The following is a 15678-nucleotide window of genomic DNA, read 5'->3' as shown; positions in this document are numbered from 1 at the left end:
CGCTACAAAAGACAGACAACTGATGTTACAACATCACTGCCATCGAATCACCAAAAGCAATGTCAGGACAGAACTGTAGTGCCCAATAACATTAGGACCTAGCATTGATTCAAGTATGAAAACATTGTCTCTGTGTAAGGTCATGCACAATTTATGCGTTTGTTTCATCGTTGTCAGATTCTGAAGCAGCCGCAATCATGTTATTTCCCCTTTCAACAACTCCATAAATCTCACCATCTCTGTCCCTCACAGACGCACAATAGTTCATTTGTTGGGCTGGAGTTTGCGTGTTGGCGTCGCTGCGTCATCCATTCGATCGCAGCTTGAATGGAATTTCTACTACAGCCATTAATCTGCTAGAAGCATTTAGGTCCTTGAACTGATTGTACCAAACTCCTACATGTGCACATTACTGTACCAGAGTGTTTGTGTGAGAGACAGAGTGTGTGTGTGTGTGTGTGTGTGTGTGTGTGTGTGTGTGTGTGTGTGTGTGTGTGTGTGTGTGTGCGCGCGCGCGCATGCGCGCGCGGAAAGACAGAGACAGAGTGAGATTTGTTCAGGCCACTAGCCTCTGCCAACTCCCACGTGGGGACATTGTTGTTGAGCAATACCAACAGAGCTTGTCACAATTCACACAAAGGACAAGACTGACTCGGACACAAGGAAAGGATAAGGAAGAAGAAGAAAATGTCTAGCTAAAAAATATTTGGAATAGAGTCTCTCAAGCTCGAATTTCGAACTCCAACTCCTCCATAGCGGGAGAGGAATAGGTCAGTGAAGACCCCTGTCTTACAGTCTTCATTTGTGCTTGTAAAAGATATCAAAAACGTTACATTATTCAGTAAACCTTAACCCAAGTCCTGAAACACAGCGACACATGCATACCAAGTAATGGAATAGTTGAAATTGCGTGGTCAATGGAATGAATGAATCACATTTGAGTCAAACTTGTTGGACTCAAAAAGTGTGAGTCAAATGTAAGTTACCGAAGTAAGAAGAAACCCCATATGAATTCCTGCGTGGAGATGAATGTCCTGCATTCAACCCATCTTTACTTGCTATTGGAGCAGCGTCAAACTATCACACAATTAACATAATCAAGTTTTTCACGCGGAACAGCTGGATACATATCTGTATATCATTTTATATGGGAATTTTTTCTTTTTTACCGCTTTGTGTATTTTTTTTTTTTAAAAGGCGAAATTTCCAAGTTCTCAGTTCGAAAAAAAACAAAACGGAGAGACATGCTGAATAAATGCAACATGTTTTCAAACTCAAAAATAATCGTTATTGACCAAAATAATCGTGATAAGGATTTTTCCCATAATCGAGCAGCCCTAGCCTCGGCTATGAGCAGGGAAGGAGTGTTATCGTGGATGTCTTGTTGTGTGGAGCAAACTGGAGCCCCCGGACAAAATCGTTGTGAACACGTGGAGAACATGCCAGCTCCAAACGGAGAGGTCCTCAAAAGGTCTAAAGGCCCCAAACACAGAACCTCAGATTCCCTGGTCGTGCTGGATCATCTTCAGACTCTCTGAACAGCTGGATACGCTTAGATTCCAATCTCCCTTAAACCCCCCAGCTGTCATTTGGTTCAATCCACCTGTTTCTCTGCACATTTTCAATTCACGCAATTCATGAGCGGGAAAACAGAAAACTTTACACTTTGGGGAAGGCTCAAAGTTGACGTATCAATAAAAAATAAAATCCATACCTTACCATTGCGCAATGGAAACAGTGCGTCAATAAATGATAATAAATAATGACGTACCGAAATCACGTGACCTAAATGTCACTCAAGCTGCTCATTTGATCACAGGGGGGTCACCAGAACTTTTCCAAGAGAAAATAGCTCTGTTGTGTGCTCTCTGTCACAGAGCTTTGATTTCCTTCACTGGAGCTTTGACTGGCACTCTGTCCATTACGTAACCTCGTCACACCTTATTTTTCTGCAGCGGTATAATGGTACCTGACTGGAGAATGAACCCCACCTACGGCTAATCTTGATGAACACAGTCATTAAATTCAAACAACAAGAGGGGTTCGAAAAATGGCAAAAAAGTAGCATAATCTAAAGCAGATTTTTGGATAATTCCGTCTACATTTGTGATGCATTTGGATGCAAACTCACATTTTTGAGTATGTCCTCACATCAGGTCACATAGAAATAAATATGATACCCTGTGAGGACATACTGAGTGGTTCTCTTCTCCCCCAGTTTGACCCTGGATAGCTACATCAGGCTTCCCCTTTTGGGGAAGCCAGCAGAGACCGTATATGGACAAACTACATAGCCATATAAAACCTCTATAAACTCTTTCGTATGATCATCGATGCACTTGTACACGGACTACATCGTGTATGTGTTTTGCGGGCTCCTTCCATGGTCATGAATATAATAAACACATCTAACCTCTTCTTCACGCATGTCTAGAGTGTCCCTCTGAAACCTTTTACACAGACATAGCCGACACCTCCTACCTAACACGGAGGGTCATATCTTCCAGACCTTTCACACTCCCGTGACATTTCAAACTGTGTTGGAGTCAGCATCCCCTGTTGTGAATTAGGTAACAAACACAAAGGCGGACATTGTCTCCGTCAGCCATAGGTCATCAACCCAGTGAGCGTGTCCAACATACTCCAGGAGAAAAAAAAACATACATTTACGTGCTTATCACACGGTTAAAGGGCTAGAGAGCTCCCTTGTTTCCCCACACACAGATGTGTGAGAAAACCCCATTTAGCAAGTCTTGCAGGTGTGAACAAGCACCTGGATTGTTCTCACCTCCTGCTCCCCAGTGGTGGAGGTAGAGAGGCGAAGGCCTGACGTCAACAACTGTCTTACATTCAGCTCAACCTGTGCAGCAGTCAGAGATTAACTGTGGGGCTGTGCGGTCTTCACTATCTCCAGCCGCTTATGTCTGCTCAACCCAGAACACGGACGTGTGTTTCCTATCAGCCACCAGTCATTAATTATTCAGAAGTCTGTGGAGTTTCTGCACCCTGGCTAAAAAAGTTAATGGTGAACACATATTTCCTGTCTATACCCGAGGCGCACCCATTACACAAACATCAGCACAAGCTTGTCTCAAACACACACACACACACACACACACACACACACACACACACACACACACACACACACAAGTGACCTCATAGCTGAAACAATGTTCTCTTGGCATTAGCGTGACCTGACACATAGGTCAAGCAAACACAAATAGAGATAGGTTGTAGGAAACAATACATACATTTTCCAAGTAGACATACGGGCAGATTCTAGACAGGACATATTAGGCCCCATCACTATTCCACAGAGTGTGTGCAATCCATCAACTGAAATAAATCAATGAGCGTGTGTCATGTTAGCACCTAGTTCAATCGTTCTGCATGTTGTCAAGGTTGAGACCTTAGCTCTATTGGCTGTCGTTGTTGTGACAAAGTAAATCCAACCTTGACCGCAATTTGCTTTCATTCTGAATTCCTTCACCCCGCTAAACTGGGCTGGCAAACTCAAAAGACAGACATGCAGACAGAAGCCAGACAGATTGACTAAGCAGTGAGAGAGCAAGCCAGTAGGGAAGCGGTCAACCTACCAGAACTCTGTTCTCCGTCTTGTCCCCTTTGATCTCCAGCTTGACCCTCCTCCTCAGCGAGAGCTTCACCTTCCTCCCTATGGCATCCCTCACACTCTCTACGGAGAGGTGGAAGAGGAGGGAGAAGGAGAGAGAAACGCAGATGGTAAGTGAAAGGGTCAACAGAGTGAGAGGAGATGTTATAACACAGCTGTAAAATAATTTAAAACATCCATTTGTGAAATGAAATAAGTTGTAACACCAGGACATTGCCCTGATATTCTGAGACACATCCCCTTTGAATGAAGACCTTGACACAAGGAGTCTTGAACCAAAAAGCCACGCTCACTTCAGGTCTCAGAGTTCAAGCGCAAATTTTGTGGGGCAGCTTCCTCAGGCAGAGCAGATACAAGCCAAGCGGGTTCATGATTGAATGAATGTTTCCCACGGGGGTAATAATTTGCCATATCCTCTGATTAGAAGGGGGGTAGGTTTGATGAAAATGTAATCTATTCCAATATAACCGGGGGAGGATTTTGGTTTAATCCTCCCCCCATAATTCCTATTCCCCTCCTTGCGTGAAGTCTGCAGCTCACAGCTTACTCTGCATTGTCTTTCTTGAAAAACATCTCTGCACAAGAGTGCCAGACGGCTCTGTAATGTACACACTTGCACACACATGCACACGCACCGCCTACTACATGCTAACAGATAGAAACCCCACCATCTGTATTTCTGCATATGCTAACTCATCCGCACACTAAACATATGGGCATGTCACCACCAGAACACATGCATATATACACGCCGAGATGCGTGTATATATTCTGTGAGTGATTGATTGTTCACACCCAGGAGAAGCCCCGACGGCTAGCGGAGAGAACCAGCATGGAGAACAGAACTAGGTCACCCGTTTTCCAGTCACACGCGCGCACAGGCACACACATAGGAATAGGGGTTTATGCGCGCATATAAATGTAATGCATGTTTGATTGTGGGTGAGTGAGACAGACACACGTGAACACACAAGAACAGTGGTTTATGTGGCTGGGCATATAGGTAGGTTGGTAGGTACTGGTAGGTAGGTGGCCGTGTGTGTGTGACTATGCGCGAGGTTCTCGCAAAAAGTTTGCGTTTATGCAATATGCACAAACATGTATCACAGCATTCCTTCTAAAACACAGACGGAATGTCCTCCCAAGAAGATGTCCTCAGAAAAAAATCCAAGGCAAGAAAATGCAGTCTGCAAACATTAAATATTCAGCACGATATTACTTTGTCATGAACTGAAACTCCCCTCAGCACTGTTTGTTGCCATCATTTAGACTCCTTTGGAAGGGGTTTTAAACTAGCTTGAGGCCAGGCTGATGAGCTGAGAGAAACCTAATGTTAGCTGGGTGGTCTCACAAGGCCATGGTTTAAACATGCCTGCCATTTAGTGGTTTATGAGAACCAACTAGTCACAGAGGCTGGCTGAGTCTGTCATTTTAACATTACTGAAAAAATATATATTATGAATTGTTTCACAAGACAATTTAAATGCAAACCTACGGCTAGGGTGGTCCTGTGCTCATAAAGGGCCTGTTTACAAGCTCGGCAAAGTTAGCATCACTAGTATCCTCACTGGACAGTTCCCCAATGTGGATTGCAGGTTGGTTTTGAAGCTGTTTAAGTGTTGTCGAGGTCTGCTCACACAAATGTTTATAATTGAGATTTTCCAAAAAGCCATTGGAAACTTACGTTTGATTCTCAGAATGTTGTTTTTGTTCTTCGAATTCCGTTCTGTGTCTCATTAACCCAATAAAAATGAATGCATCACAGGAAGTTTGGCAAATGTTTCTTTCCCTCTGATGTAATTGTTAGGGGGACAAGTGTTCTGCATTGTACAAATGTTGTGCCTAATTAATTTTACGTGGAGACTGAAAGAGAGATCCTAGCCGTCATAGAATTGCTGATTTTGTTCTATGAAAAACAAAGCAGATGGGACATTTGACAGAATATCCAAGTTGTTATCACAGATTGATGTTTCTTTCGTAAAGTACTCCTACATTACTTTCATGACATGACAATCCAATACATAATGCGCAGTGGAGGGAGTGGAGATCTTGATAAGGAAGAGAGAGTGACAAAGAGAAGGTCCATCTGTCACCAGAAGTGATGGGTCTCTGGTTACTCCCAACAGATAAGGACTATAGCAGAGTAGAAAGCCAATCATTTCTTTACATTGCAGGGATGGAGTTAAACTTAAAGCATGGTTTGGTGGCTGTTTGCACATAGAGGACTAGCTCCATGACCTAGCGGGTTGGTACTAAATTAAGATCCATAGAAAATGGTGATATGAGATGTGGGAAGATGGCAGAGGGGAGAAGGCCTGTTCCAGTAGTCTCAACAACATCAGAAACCGGCCTTGTCTAGGATGACAAGCTGATGATTCCTTCGGATCTTTACGGATCATATTTGGTATTTTGTAGAACGGGCTGCAAAGCAACCTAGCTCAGTCTGCTCAACACCGTGTGTGTCTGACTCTCAGTATATCTTCTTGTGCACCATCTCCACACACACACACACACACACACACACACACACACACACACACACACACACACACACACACACACACACACACACACACACACACACACACACACACACACACACACACACACACTGTGTTCTCGCATCAAAAACCTTCCACTAAATTTCTCCTCATGAAAGAAATAACACAAAACAGTGTCCCAGACTTGTGTGCCCTGACACAGCATGACTCCGAGTTCTGCTTCCTAGCCTCCACATGCTGTCTGAGTCATAACAGAGGCATGGAGAGGAGTTTGCATGTTGCCATCACAATGCGATCCCCTCCCTCTATCAAATTATACAAGACACAGGAGAGCCAGTCCCTGCCTGGACTCTGTATCTTCTCGAACCAAGTTGATGATACACATTTTGGGCCTGTGTGGTTTTCAGTGTATGGATGACCTCCTGTTGTATGCGTCAAGAAAGTGTTTGGAAGGGACAACATTTCTGCAGTTAGACGTTCTGAAAAATTAAGTATACCCTAGGGATAGTAGGGATTAGTTATATTGACCCCTAACCCTTTTCCTTAAATTGAAGAAATCAAATACTGGGTGTAGTTGGCCTACTAGATCTTTCAGCTCTTTTCTGAGGTAACAAACATGCATCTACATTTGGATGCATTTTATTTATTTTTTGCTGCTGTACCGTAGAATAATAAGCTGACATCGAAATGCAAAATGTGTGCCTTTTAAACATTGTGTGATAAAACGTAATGCATTATAATAAATCAACTAAAAGCGAATTTGAATTCCTCTGATCGGAGTTCCTCTTCTGAGCGATGCAGGTATGAGTGACAGGTTGGTTTCAACCGGGGAAAACCTGTTTGTGTGCAGGAGGGCCCTGGAGGGACACTATCTGCTGATGCTGAATCACAGACATGCTTGTGCGTCACACAATGACTGGCTTCATGCACAGCCAGCTAGACAGCCAAACGCCCGTTATTTGTATTATTCATTGATTTGGATTACTATTTCATGTAATTTTGGGCACGGAATTGGATTTTGGAAAGTTGATGACGGCATACAGGGGTGGGAATTTGGTTGATAGACAAACAACGTGCTGAGTCTGACCTAACTTCTCCCAGAAAGAAGGGGATTTCCAAACTCTCTACTGCTGCGTGTTCATTAAAAGGACCAATGACACATATGTGGTCTTCTGGCAAAACACATGGGGTCTTTCACGTGCACAAAAAAATACAACTGGGATTTCTTTAACACATACACCTAGGCCTCATAGGGGAAACTCGCTGTCCGTCTTCCAACAACACGATACAAGGAGGGATCCCTCACCAGGATAGATCACTTCACAGAGAGACAGCCCTGATTACAGAGAGAGGTCTGACCTTAGACCGTAGCACTCCATGATGAACAACTTTGCATCTGAACCAGCAGGTTGACACAAGGACAATTACCCAGCACCTCTATTTCACTAACATACTGATGGATGAGGTAGGAAAGGCTTCAAGCCCTTCAAATTTCCATACTAGGCCCTGATTTATCAATAAGATCTGATAACTTTAAAGATTGGGCAATGGGCATCAAGCCATGGTACAAGTTCAAGTTGCATAATAGCGCCGATGCAGCAGGTGACTGGCGAGTTGGTGATAAGAGTGTGTGCTTGAGTGACTCCTTCAGTCAGTGAGGGAGTTTCATCACAGATGGATAGGATTATTAGTGGAAGAGTTATTGAATGATCACATAGGCCTAACCGGAGACTAAATGGCACTAAATGACGTAAAAAAGAAGGGTGCCTTATACGAGTCTATGGTACCACTTAATGTATCTTAACTCAGGTTTAAGACAAAAAATGTACAGACTCAGAGACTGACAGAGAAAGAATCACAGAGAGTGAGAGAAAGAGACACACACAATGAGTTGGACCGAGACAGAGAGACCAAGACAGACAGCCCTGTGCTTGTCCAATATTGCACCATGGTGTCACAAGCTGAGGTACTCTGCCACACACACAGACAAATAAAGCCAAATACCTTGTTTCAGAAACTCTTAACTCTGTGTCCAAGGGCAAACACACTAGAGGAATGCTATTGCCTTATTTGACTAAGAAAGCATGCCAACCGTAAAGGCCACACGTTTAGATGGCACGGGAAGATGGGATTTGTCATTACATTAGTTTGAGCGAGGTTAACGGTGTGATCCATCGTTTCTAACTTATTTACATCAGCCTTTTGACAACTTCTAACATGACACGCATGCCACAACCATCAACATCTCTACCAACAATAGAATGCCATGACTAAAGCGCTTTGAAGCTTTCCATTGTGTTTACTTTGCGTTACTGTAACTCAAGGTGGCTTTGAAGATTGTTTCGTGAACGAATGTAGGCTGCGGAGACAAAAACCAAACTGCCTAGTCAGCTATTTTGAGTCACACCGCTAGTCTATTATGCTTTTATCACCCTGGATTGCGTTAGATTGATATACTCACCCTGGAGCTCCTTAGGGACCTCTGACACTTCTTCGCTCATTTTGTCTCAAGTGCGTATTAATATCCAGGGAAGCAAGGGGGGTAAAGTCACCACATGGAGGGGTCGTTTTTAAAACGGTAGGGAAACAAAAAATCCCCGAGCATTAGGTGTCAGGTGCCGCCGCCGTTGCGTTGAGCCCAGGTTACATTGCTTCTCTCCCCTCGTGGCTGTATCCACACGATATATATCCACACGGGTGCGCTTTCGTTTCCATCCGTCCACACGCTTCTTGGTCCTGCGTTGAGCTGGCCGCCAGAATCATTTTAAGGCCATCTTGAAACCAGCCAGACTTCTTCTGCTTCGCGAGGAAAAGACCACGGTTGTGCTTCTGCTGCACGCGCGCATCCATCCACTGTGGTGTAGCGTAGAGCTCGCGGTCGCGCCGACCAATGGCAGCGCGCGGTGCCCCTCCCCGAAAGTGATGCGACAGCCAGTGAAGCGTGCGACGCCAAGGGTGAATGGTGGGAGGCGGAGTGGGATTACTACAAACTGTAAAAAATAAAATAAAATAAATATATATATTGAGCTACAATACTACAATATGTTTATTTATTCAAATTAAAATTGTATAAATAAATGTTAAAGGAAATATAGATAAATTAAATATATATTTTTCTGTTCTCTATTTACTCTATAAAATAGAGTAAATAGAGTCCATAAGAGATGAATAACTTTCCATTGTTTAGCAAGTGTTTGGAGTAGCGGGAAAACAGCAATCATTTCATTTGAATAAGTGAATGTATCCAACTCCATACTAATGTCTACACATACCGATAAAATGACCAAGATTAACGCCTTCGCATAGACACGGTATATCGAAATAAATGACTATAACTTGAATGAGGGCGGCATCTACTGGCAATTTTCTGAGTTGCTTTGAATCCAAACATAACCTCACATTCTGGTCGATTACTAGTCGTACACGAACCACACAATAATCCTCCAAGCGATCTCGCCACGACTCTACTGACAGAACCTGAGGTAATTTAGTATGCAGTTGACCAAGAGCAAGAATATACTTCCAACTCCTCTTGTATACCATGAATGAGCAATATAAATGGTCTGTAATCCGTAATGCACAGCACGTGATGTGTTATTTTCATGTTCACATCCACGACGTTTCATTTTCATTACATTCCTTTTGGCGAAACAGAAATCACGCTATTTGGGGTATTATGCAAGGTTTTTGTTGTGGATTTTAGACATTCTGCTCAGGCGGAACGACTGCGCAGCACTACGAGTTGACGTCTGTGACCTGCGACCTTGTCGGAACTATTTCGTAGTAGAACGGAATCAGTTTCCGGTCTATTCGGCGAGCTCAGGTAAAGCGTTTTACATGTCGTTGTAAAGTAGTGTTTAATTCAATAATCTAAATTTAATTGTACAGTTTCGAAGATATATGAAAAATAAAGCGGCGTCTCCCCTTTTTGGTTTTGGATAACGTCACTAAACGTTTGTGTTTATTCATAGTAGTATTCGTAGCACCCGCTGGTAGAGACTGATGTTAATCCTCTCAGTTCATGCCTAAATCAGTGGTCAAGCGACAGCGTTGCAAGCATCGTTCCCTGTAAATACGAAAACGATGGAGGATAAACATGAATAGTGTCATGTTGTTCGTGTCAAAGACGCCGGTACCCTGCTAGGATTGTGTCACTGTTTCCTGACGTTGCACGGTTGTGTGTTTGACAGGGTGCTGTAATCCCGTCCACAGACGCCATGACTCTCTTTCATTTCGGGAACTGCTTCGCCTTGGCCTATTTCCCCTACTTCATCACCTACAAGTGCAGTGGGCTGTAAGTGTTTGTTCACCGGTTTGAATAAAATAACACCATCATCAAATGATTGGTATAGATGGGATAACGTTAGGCTATTTAAATACAGGGTCTTAAATACAAAGTTGTCATCTGTTAATTATTCTGTATGTGTGTGTCTACAGTTCAGAATACAATGCCTTCTGGAGATGTGTCCAGGCTGGGGCCACCTACCTTTTTGTCCAGCTATGTAAAGTAAGTAAGCTCTCTGAACTCATCTCTGCTTTTTTTAACGTTTTCTTTTCATTCTATAATATATTTAATCATTATATCATTCAAATATACAGACCCAGAACCAATCCATCAATGGTATTTTCTGTTATTTTAGATGCTGTTCCTGGCCACCTTCTTCCCGACATGGGAGGGGGGAGCTGGAGTGTATGATTTTGTAGGGGTGAGTCGCAATGACTGCAGTATCCACAGGACAGTGTGTCGGCTCCTCTTGGTTCGTATTCAAACCAATAGCAACATCGACAACTTGTGTCTATCTGTTATCCAGGAATTTATGAAGGCCACCGTTGACCTGGCAGATCTGCTGGGCCTTCATCTGGTGATGTCCCGCAATGCCGGCAAAGGAGAGTACAAGATCATGGTGGCAGCCATGGGATGGGCAACGGCGGAACTCGTCATGTCCCGGTAGGTCGTGCCCCCCCTCATTTAGTCCTGGTGCTACTTCGACCCCTTTTAAAATGCTGTGCAGGCTCTCGTTTGGGCTCAGTGGGCTCACCACCACTTTTGGTTACATGAATGAATGTTGGATGATGGGTTACAGTTAGTTAAAATCTACTGACTCATGTTCGCATTCTTTCAAGGATTGGACAGGATTTTAAGTCAACGTTAGCCTGGGAAGTGTAGTCCATTTCTGCATTGACGGGTGTCTACCCTCAGCTCTACAGAGTTGGGAAACATGGTGAAGTGAAATGAACACCATTGGGCCTTGTCCACACGAATATGGGTATTTCTGAAAACATCAGTTTTTCTAAAAAAATCCTGTCCACACAAGCTGTGTTAAGGAACATATTTCCTACCACAAGGGAACGTAGAAATATTTAAAAACAATCGTATCAGCATAATAGGCCAATAGATGGTGATATACCTTTGTGTCAGAAGAATATGAGTAGCATGTGCATTGATGGGCTTCATGAGCTGAACAACAAGGCAACATGGCAATATCCAAAGGAAACAGCAATTGAGAACTATTCGGGCAGTGTTTTTATGTTTTTGCACGGCAGTGTAATGAAGAAGTAAGGCTAGGTTGACTTGTTAACATGAATATAAAACTAACTGTACCAGCCACACGTCCAGACATTAACACACCATTCTTTTTTGTTAGAAAGTTTCTGGCGCATGCTCAATATGCCAAACAACAATCTTTGTGTGGGGATGGAGGAAATACTATGTTTTAGAACTACCCATATTTGTATATGGACAAGGCCAAATTGACGTTTTAAATGATCTCCCCTTATGCATCTTTGTCTAGGTGTCTTCCTCTGTGGGTAGGTGCCCGGGGGATAGAGTTCGACTGGAAATACATCCAGATGAGTTTCGACTCCAACATCAGTTTGGTGAGTTGGATTCTGCACCCCTTTCCCCTCAGTATTCTACTTTAGCTCTGCTCTTTCGCTTTCTCCTTCAACCTCCACACATTTACACTGTTGCTTAAGCATTTTAGAATGGATAAAACATCTTAAACTGTGTAGCTTTATTCAACATATTCTCAACCTCACTTTGCACTACAGCCAGGCCTGATAGAGTTCAGGCGTGGTGCCTGAATTCAGGCTTGAGCTCGGCCATGTATGTTGTCAAGAAAAGTGATAATAGGTGAGCGGTGCCTTTTAAAATGTCAAGTCAACATCGACCTACCTGACCTGTTGATTGACATGTCTGCCACCAACTAGTTTTAGTCTATATAAGGAAGTATTTTGCCTTTGTATGTTTGCACTGAGGATGGTCTGAATGGGACTGAAAACGTGGGTAGCACTTAAAACTTTTATGCACTAAAAACGTATTGTTGCATCGGCTACATGGTGTGCGAGTTCCGCTCCTTCTATTGTTAAGAAAGGCAATTCTCTATGGTGTCTTCGAATGTATTTGATAATTTCAGGCACCGATAATTTCATTTCCTATCAGCCCTGTACAGCACACTACTAGTACTTCTTCCGCTGGGTGGAACAGTGCACCACCATGGTGGAAATGTTCTTCATCTATTTGATGTCTACCCGTAGGTCCATTACATCGCCATGGCATCGGTGGTATGGATGTTTACACGCTACGACCTTCCCAAAAGCTTCCGGCTGCCAGTGACGGTCCTTTTGGGTCTCTGTGTCTACAAGGCCTTCTTAATGGAGTGAGTGTTTTACAATCATACTCTTCATGAAGATTTATGTGAGGCATTCTTTCCAGTTTATGTAGGGAAAGAAAAAAACATAATGAGAGGAATGTCATTGAGCCATTATTCAAACCAATGACGTGTATGGAAGACCTAACTTGCTCTTTTAGAATCAGGTTTACAACAAGTTGAACAGCACTAGAACAGCATTGTTACACTACAAAACATGTTGCATGTTTGCGGTTTGTAAATGCGATCAAGGCAAGGCCACTTTATATAGCTCTTTTCATACACGAGGCAGACTTTAAGTGTTTCACATAGAACAATTGTCATACAATAAAATAATAGATAAGTAATACAAAACATAGGTGAGGTTTGAAAATAGAGGCAAAGTTAAAGAATTTTAGGAAGTGCAATGTATTTAAGATCAGATCATGTATCTCTCTGGTATCAGATTAACAGTGTCTCTGGTATTAAATCATGTATCTCTCTCGTAGCAGATCAACAGTCTCTCTGGTATCAGATCATGTATCTTTCTGGTATCAGAACATTCTCTCTTGTATCCCATACTTCACATTCATACAGCGTTTATTCAGCTATTTAGCAGAAAGCTAAAGTAAGTGAACATGATAATGAAATATTTGTGTCTGAATGAAAGACTTCTTTACATTACTCGACACATGTTTGTAAGCTTTCATCTTAATCTTTATTTTGCGGATAGTAGCAACGTTCATGCTAATTTTGACTGATAACATTTGCTAACAGCTGTCATCTGCCTTGATAAGGAATTGTTTTGTTAAATCCAGACACAAATATGGGTTGTCTGTTGATACGGAACGCGTGGTCCTGTGTATTAAAAACACATAAATTGAATAAAAAATGACTGCTTCATAACTTAGGTGCATGAGTGGAATGGACGTATCTCTAAAAGGGAAAATGGCTTATTTAAGTAAATCGTAACCCAAATTAATGTTAATTATGGGAAAGGATAAAGAATCATCCCAAACATACAGAAAACTACAATCCTCAGGGTGTTTGCATTATTACCGTCACAGTCACTTGCGTTACTATAATCCTTAATGATATTTGAGCTCTCTTCTTTCATCAAAAGTGCCTGGAATGGCAAATCCAACTATAACTTGAACATGAAGAAAATGCCGCAATCTAATGGCATTAAAGGGCAACCATTGTTTTTTTGTGTTGCCACAGTGCTAGCCAAATCCCCATTTCAGGTCCCACTCTGACCCCATTTGACCCATTACCAGTCTTGTATCATAATTTCTTGGAAAGTGGGATGTGTGCAGGCTGATGCCAATACCTCTTAAACCATGTTTAACGTTTTGCTGTTTTAAGCGTGGAGAAACCCATATCCAATCATATGTAACGCTAGCACCACTAGCCAATCAACGGGCATCGATTTATTGAGGCAGACCTAGGGAGGAATGTAACGGGACACTTATCTATTCTTAATATTGTTTATTTCCGTCAATGGTTATGAATCACCCTACTGAATTAGGTAACAGTTGGCATTGTTTGAAGGAAAAAAATGTTTGTTTATGCTACTCATTCAGCAATTGGCAGCCCCTGACAGTTCATACTCAATGCGAACCCCTTGTGTGAACACAAGGTCACGGCAAATTCCCTGAAAAATTCCTGGAAAATGATAAAATGTAATGAGTGTGAATCTTGTAAATATTTGAATATCAAGCTGTCCAGACTCTCGGCTACATTTAAGTTCATCATGAAAGCTGCGTTACTCTCTTTTGACTTGCTGACCCCCACTTCTCTCTCTCTCTCTGTCTCTGTCTCTCTCTCTCTCTAGGCTGTTCGTCCACATGTTCCTGCTGGGCAGCTGGACGGCTCTGCTGGTGAAGGCCCTTCTGACCGGGGTGGTCTCTCTCTGCTCCCTCTTCCTCTTCGTCACTCTGGTCCACAGCAACTAGTCACCAGACGAGTGGCTGGTTTCCCTCTTGGTGCATAGGCAGGCTTATTTGACCGCTGCAACTTTCATGTCATACAATTTTTCTGTAACTGGACAATTTTTTGGAAACAAAAAATGGTGTATAAATGCCACAACCCATACTGCTGCCCTGTCCTGTCAGGTCCTATGTGAGCTACACATGGTGTGTACATTTTCAAATTCCACATTGGGCCTGGGGTTAGGACATTCCTTATGAAGAGCTGTGTAAAAGACAAATGAGTTTGAGGTAGGAACCTGCCTGTGTAAGTGTGCCAGACAAACAGTTTATACATTTTTCTTTTTCTAACCAAATTTGTAATGATTAGATTGGGTGTATGTATGTTTTTCTATCGAAAGTAGTTTCCTGATTGCTTTAGAACTGAGGCAGGTTGAGCATTAATTAAGTGTTATGACTAACTTATTTTGTATTTTGTTTTTTAATGAGCCAGCATGTGTGGAATTATTTCTAGATTCAGTGGAATTTCGCAGAAGAATAACTGTGATTACCTTTGTTTTCAACCAGAGGCCCTTGTATACTAAATTAATCAAATGTAGCCAATTATCTTTATTATAAATCATAAATGCCCTGTCATCAAAACATTTCCCTGGATAGTAGAAATGGAATTATACAGTATCCCACGTGTTTTTGTTTGCGCTGTAAACAGGGATTTGTGAAACATTGAGACCACAAGCGATTCAAAAGTTCCCTTCTCATTGTTGGTCAGTAAGATGATGCTGGATATTGTTATAAAAAATAAATTACAATAAATATAACTTGAGTCCAAACAAACATTCCTTCACATCAACATTATTACGCGATTTCTACTGTGATTCAAAGAATTAAGGATGCGGTTTGCAATGTGGAATAATGTAAGATAAAGTTCAGTTAACTCACTTATTAATGTATCAAACCATATAGACCAACATAGTAATCCATAGGTA

At 42.3% G+C, this 15678-nt stretch overlaps 2 protein-coding genes across 5 annotated transcripts in view; one reads left to right on the top strand and one right to left on the bottom strand.

Annotated features, from left to right (window-relative positions):
* LOC115553747 (F-actin-uncapping protein LRRC16A) overlaps positions 1–9009 on the bottom strand; it is a 68650-nt gene extending 59641 nt beyond the window's left edge. For both annotated transcript variants that reach the window (XM_030370249.1, XM_030370250.1), the window contains exons 1-2: positions 8597–9009; positions 3600–3697 (exon numbers count right to left, since the gene is read on the bottom strand). In XM_030370249.1, coding sequence (XP_030226109.1) covers positions 3600–3697; positions 8597–8636 — 138 coding nt within the window. In that variant the 5' untranslated portion in view covers positions 8637–9009. The remainder of the gene's footprint in view (positions 1–3599; positions 3698–8596) is intronic.
* Positions 9010–9838: 829 nt separating this feature from the next.
* Positions 9839–15510, top strand: tmem147 (transmembrane protein 147). 3 transcript variants are annotated; one of them, XR_003978573.1, is made up of 9 exons: positions 9839–9958; positions 10326–10429; positions 10573–10642; positions 10776–10841; positions 10947–11083; positions 11928–12012; positions 12673–12794; positions 14599–14899; positions 14940–15510. XR_003978573.1 is itself a non-coding variant. In XM_030370865.1 (8 exons), the coding sequence occupies exons 2-8, from the start codon at positions 10353–10355 to the stop codon at positions 14717–14719; spliced, it is 678 nt and encodes a 225-aa protein (XP_030226725.1). In that variant the 5' UTR covers positions 9839–9958; positions 10326–10352; the 3' UTR covers positions 14720–15510. The 3 variants fall into 3 exon arrangements, 2 of the variants coding, with proteins under 2 accessions (XP_030226725.1, XP_030226726.1); XM_030370865.1 differs by having other exon boundaries at positions 14599–15510; XM_030370866.1 differs by having other exon boundaries at positions 9870–9958; positions 10348–10429; positions 14599–15510.
* The last annotated feature ends 168 nt before the right edge of the window (positions 15511–15678 follow it).

Source organism: Gadus morhua, chromosome 11 (assembly GCF_902167405.1).
Source record: "Gadus morhua chromosome 11, gadMor3.0, whole genome shotgun sequence".
NCBI lineage: Eukaryota > Metazoa > Chordata > Actinopteri > Gadiformes > Gadidae > Gadus > Gadus morhua.
The sequence above is the reverse complement of the archived record's forward strand: the minus strand, read 5'-3'. Positions and strand labels throughout refer to the sequence as shown.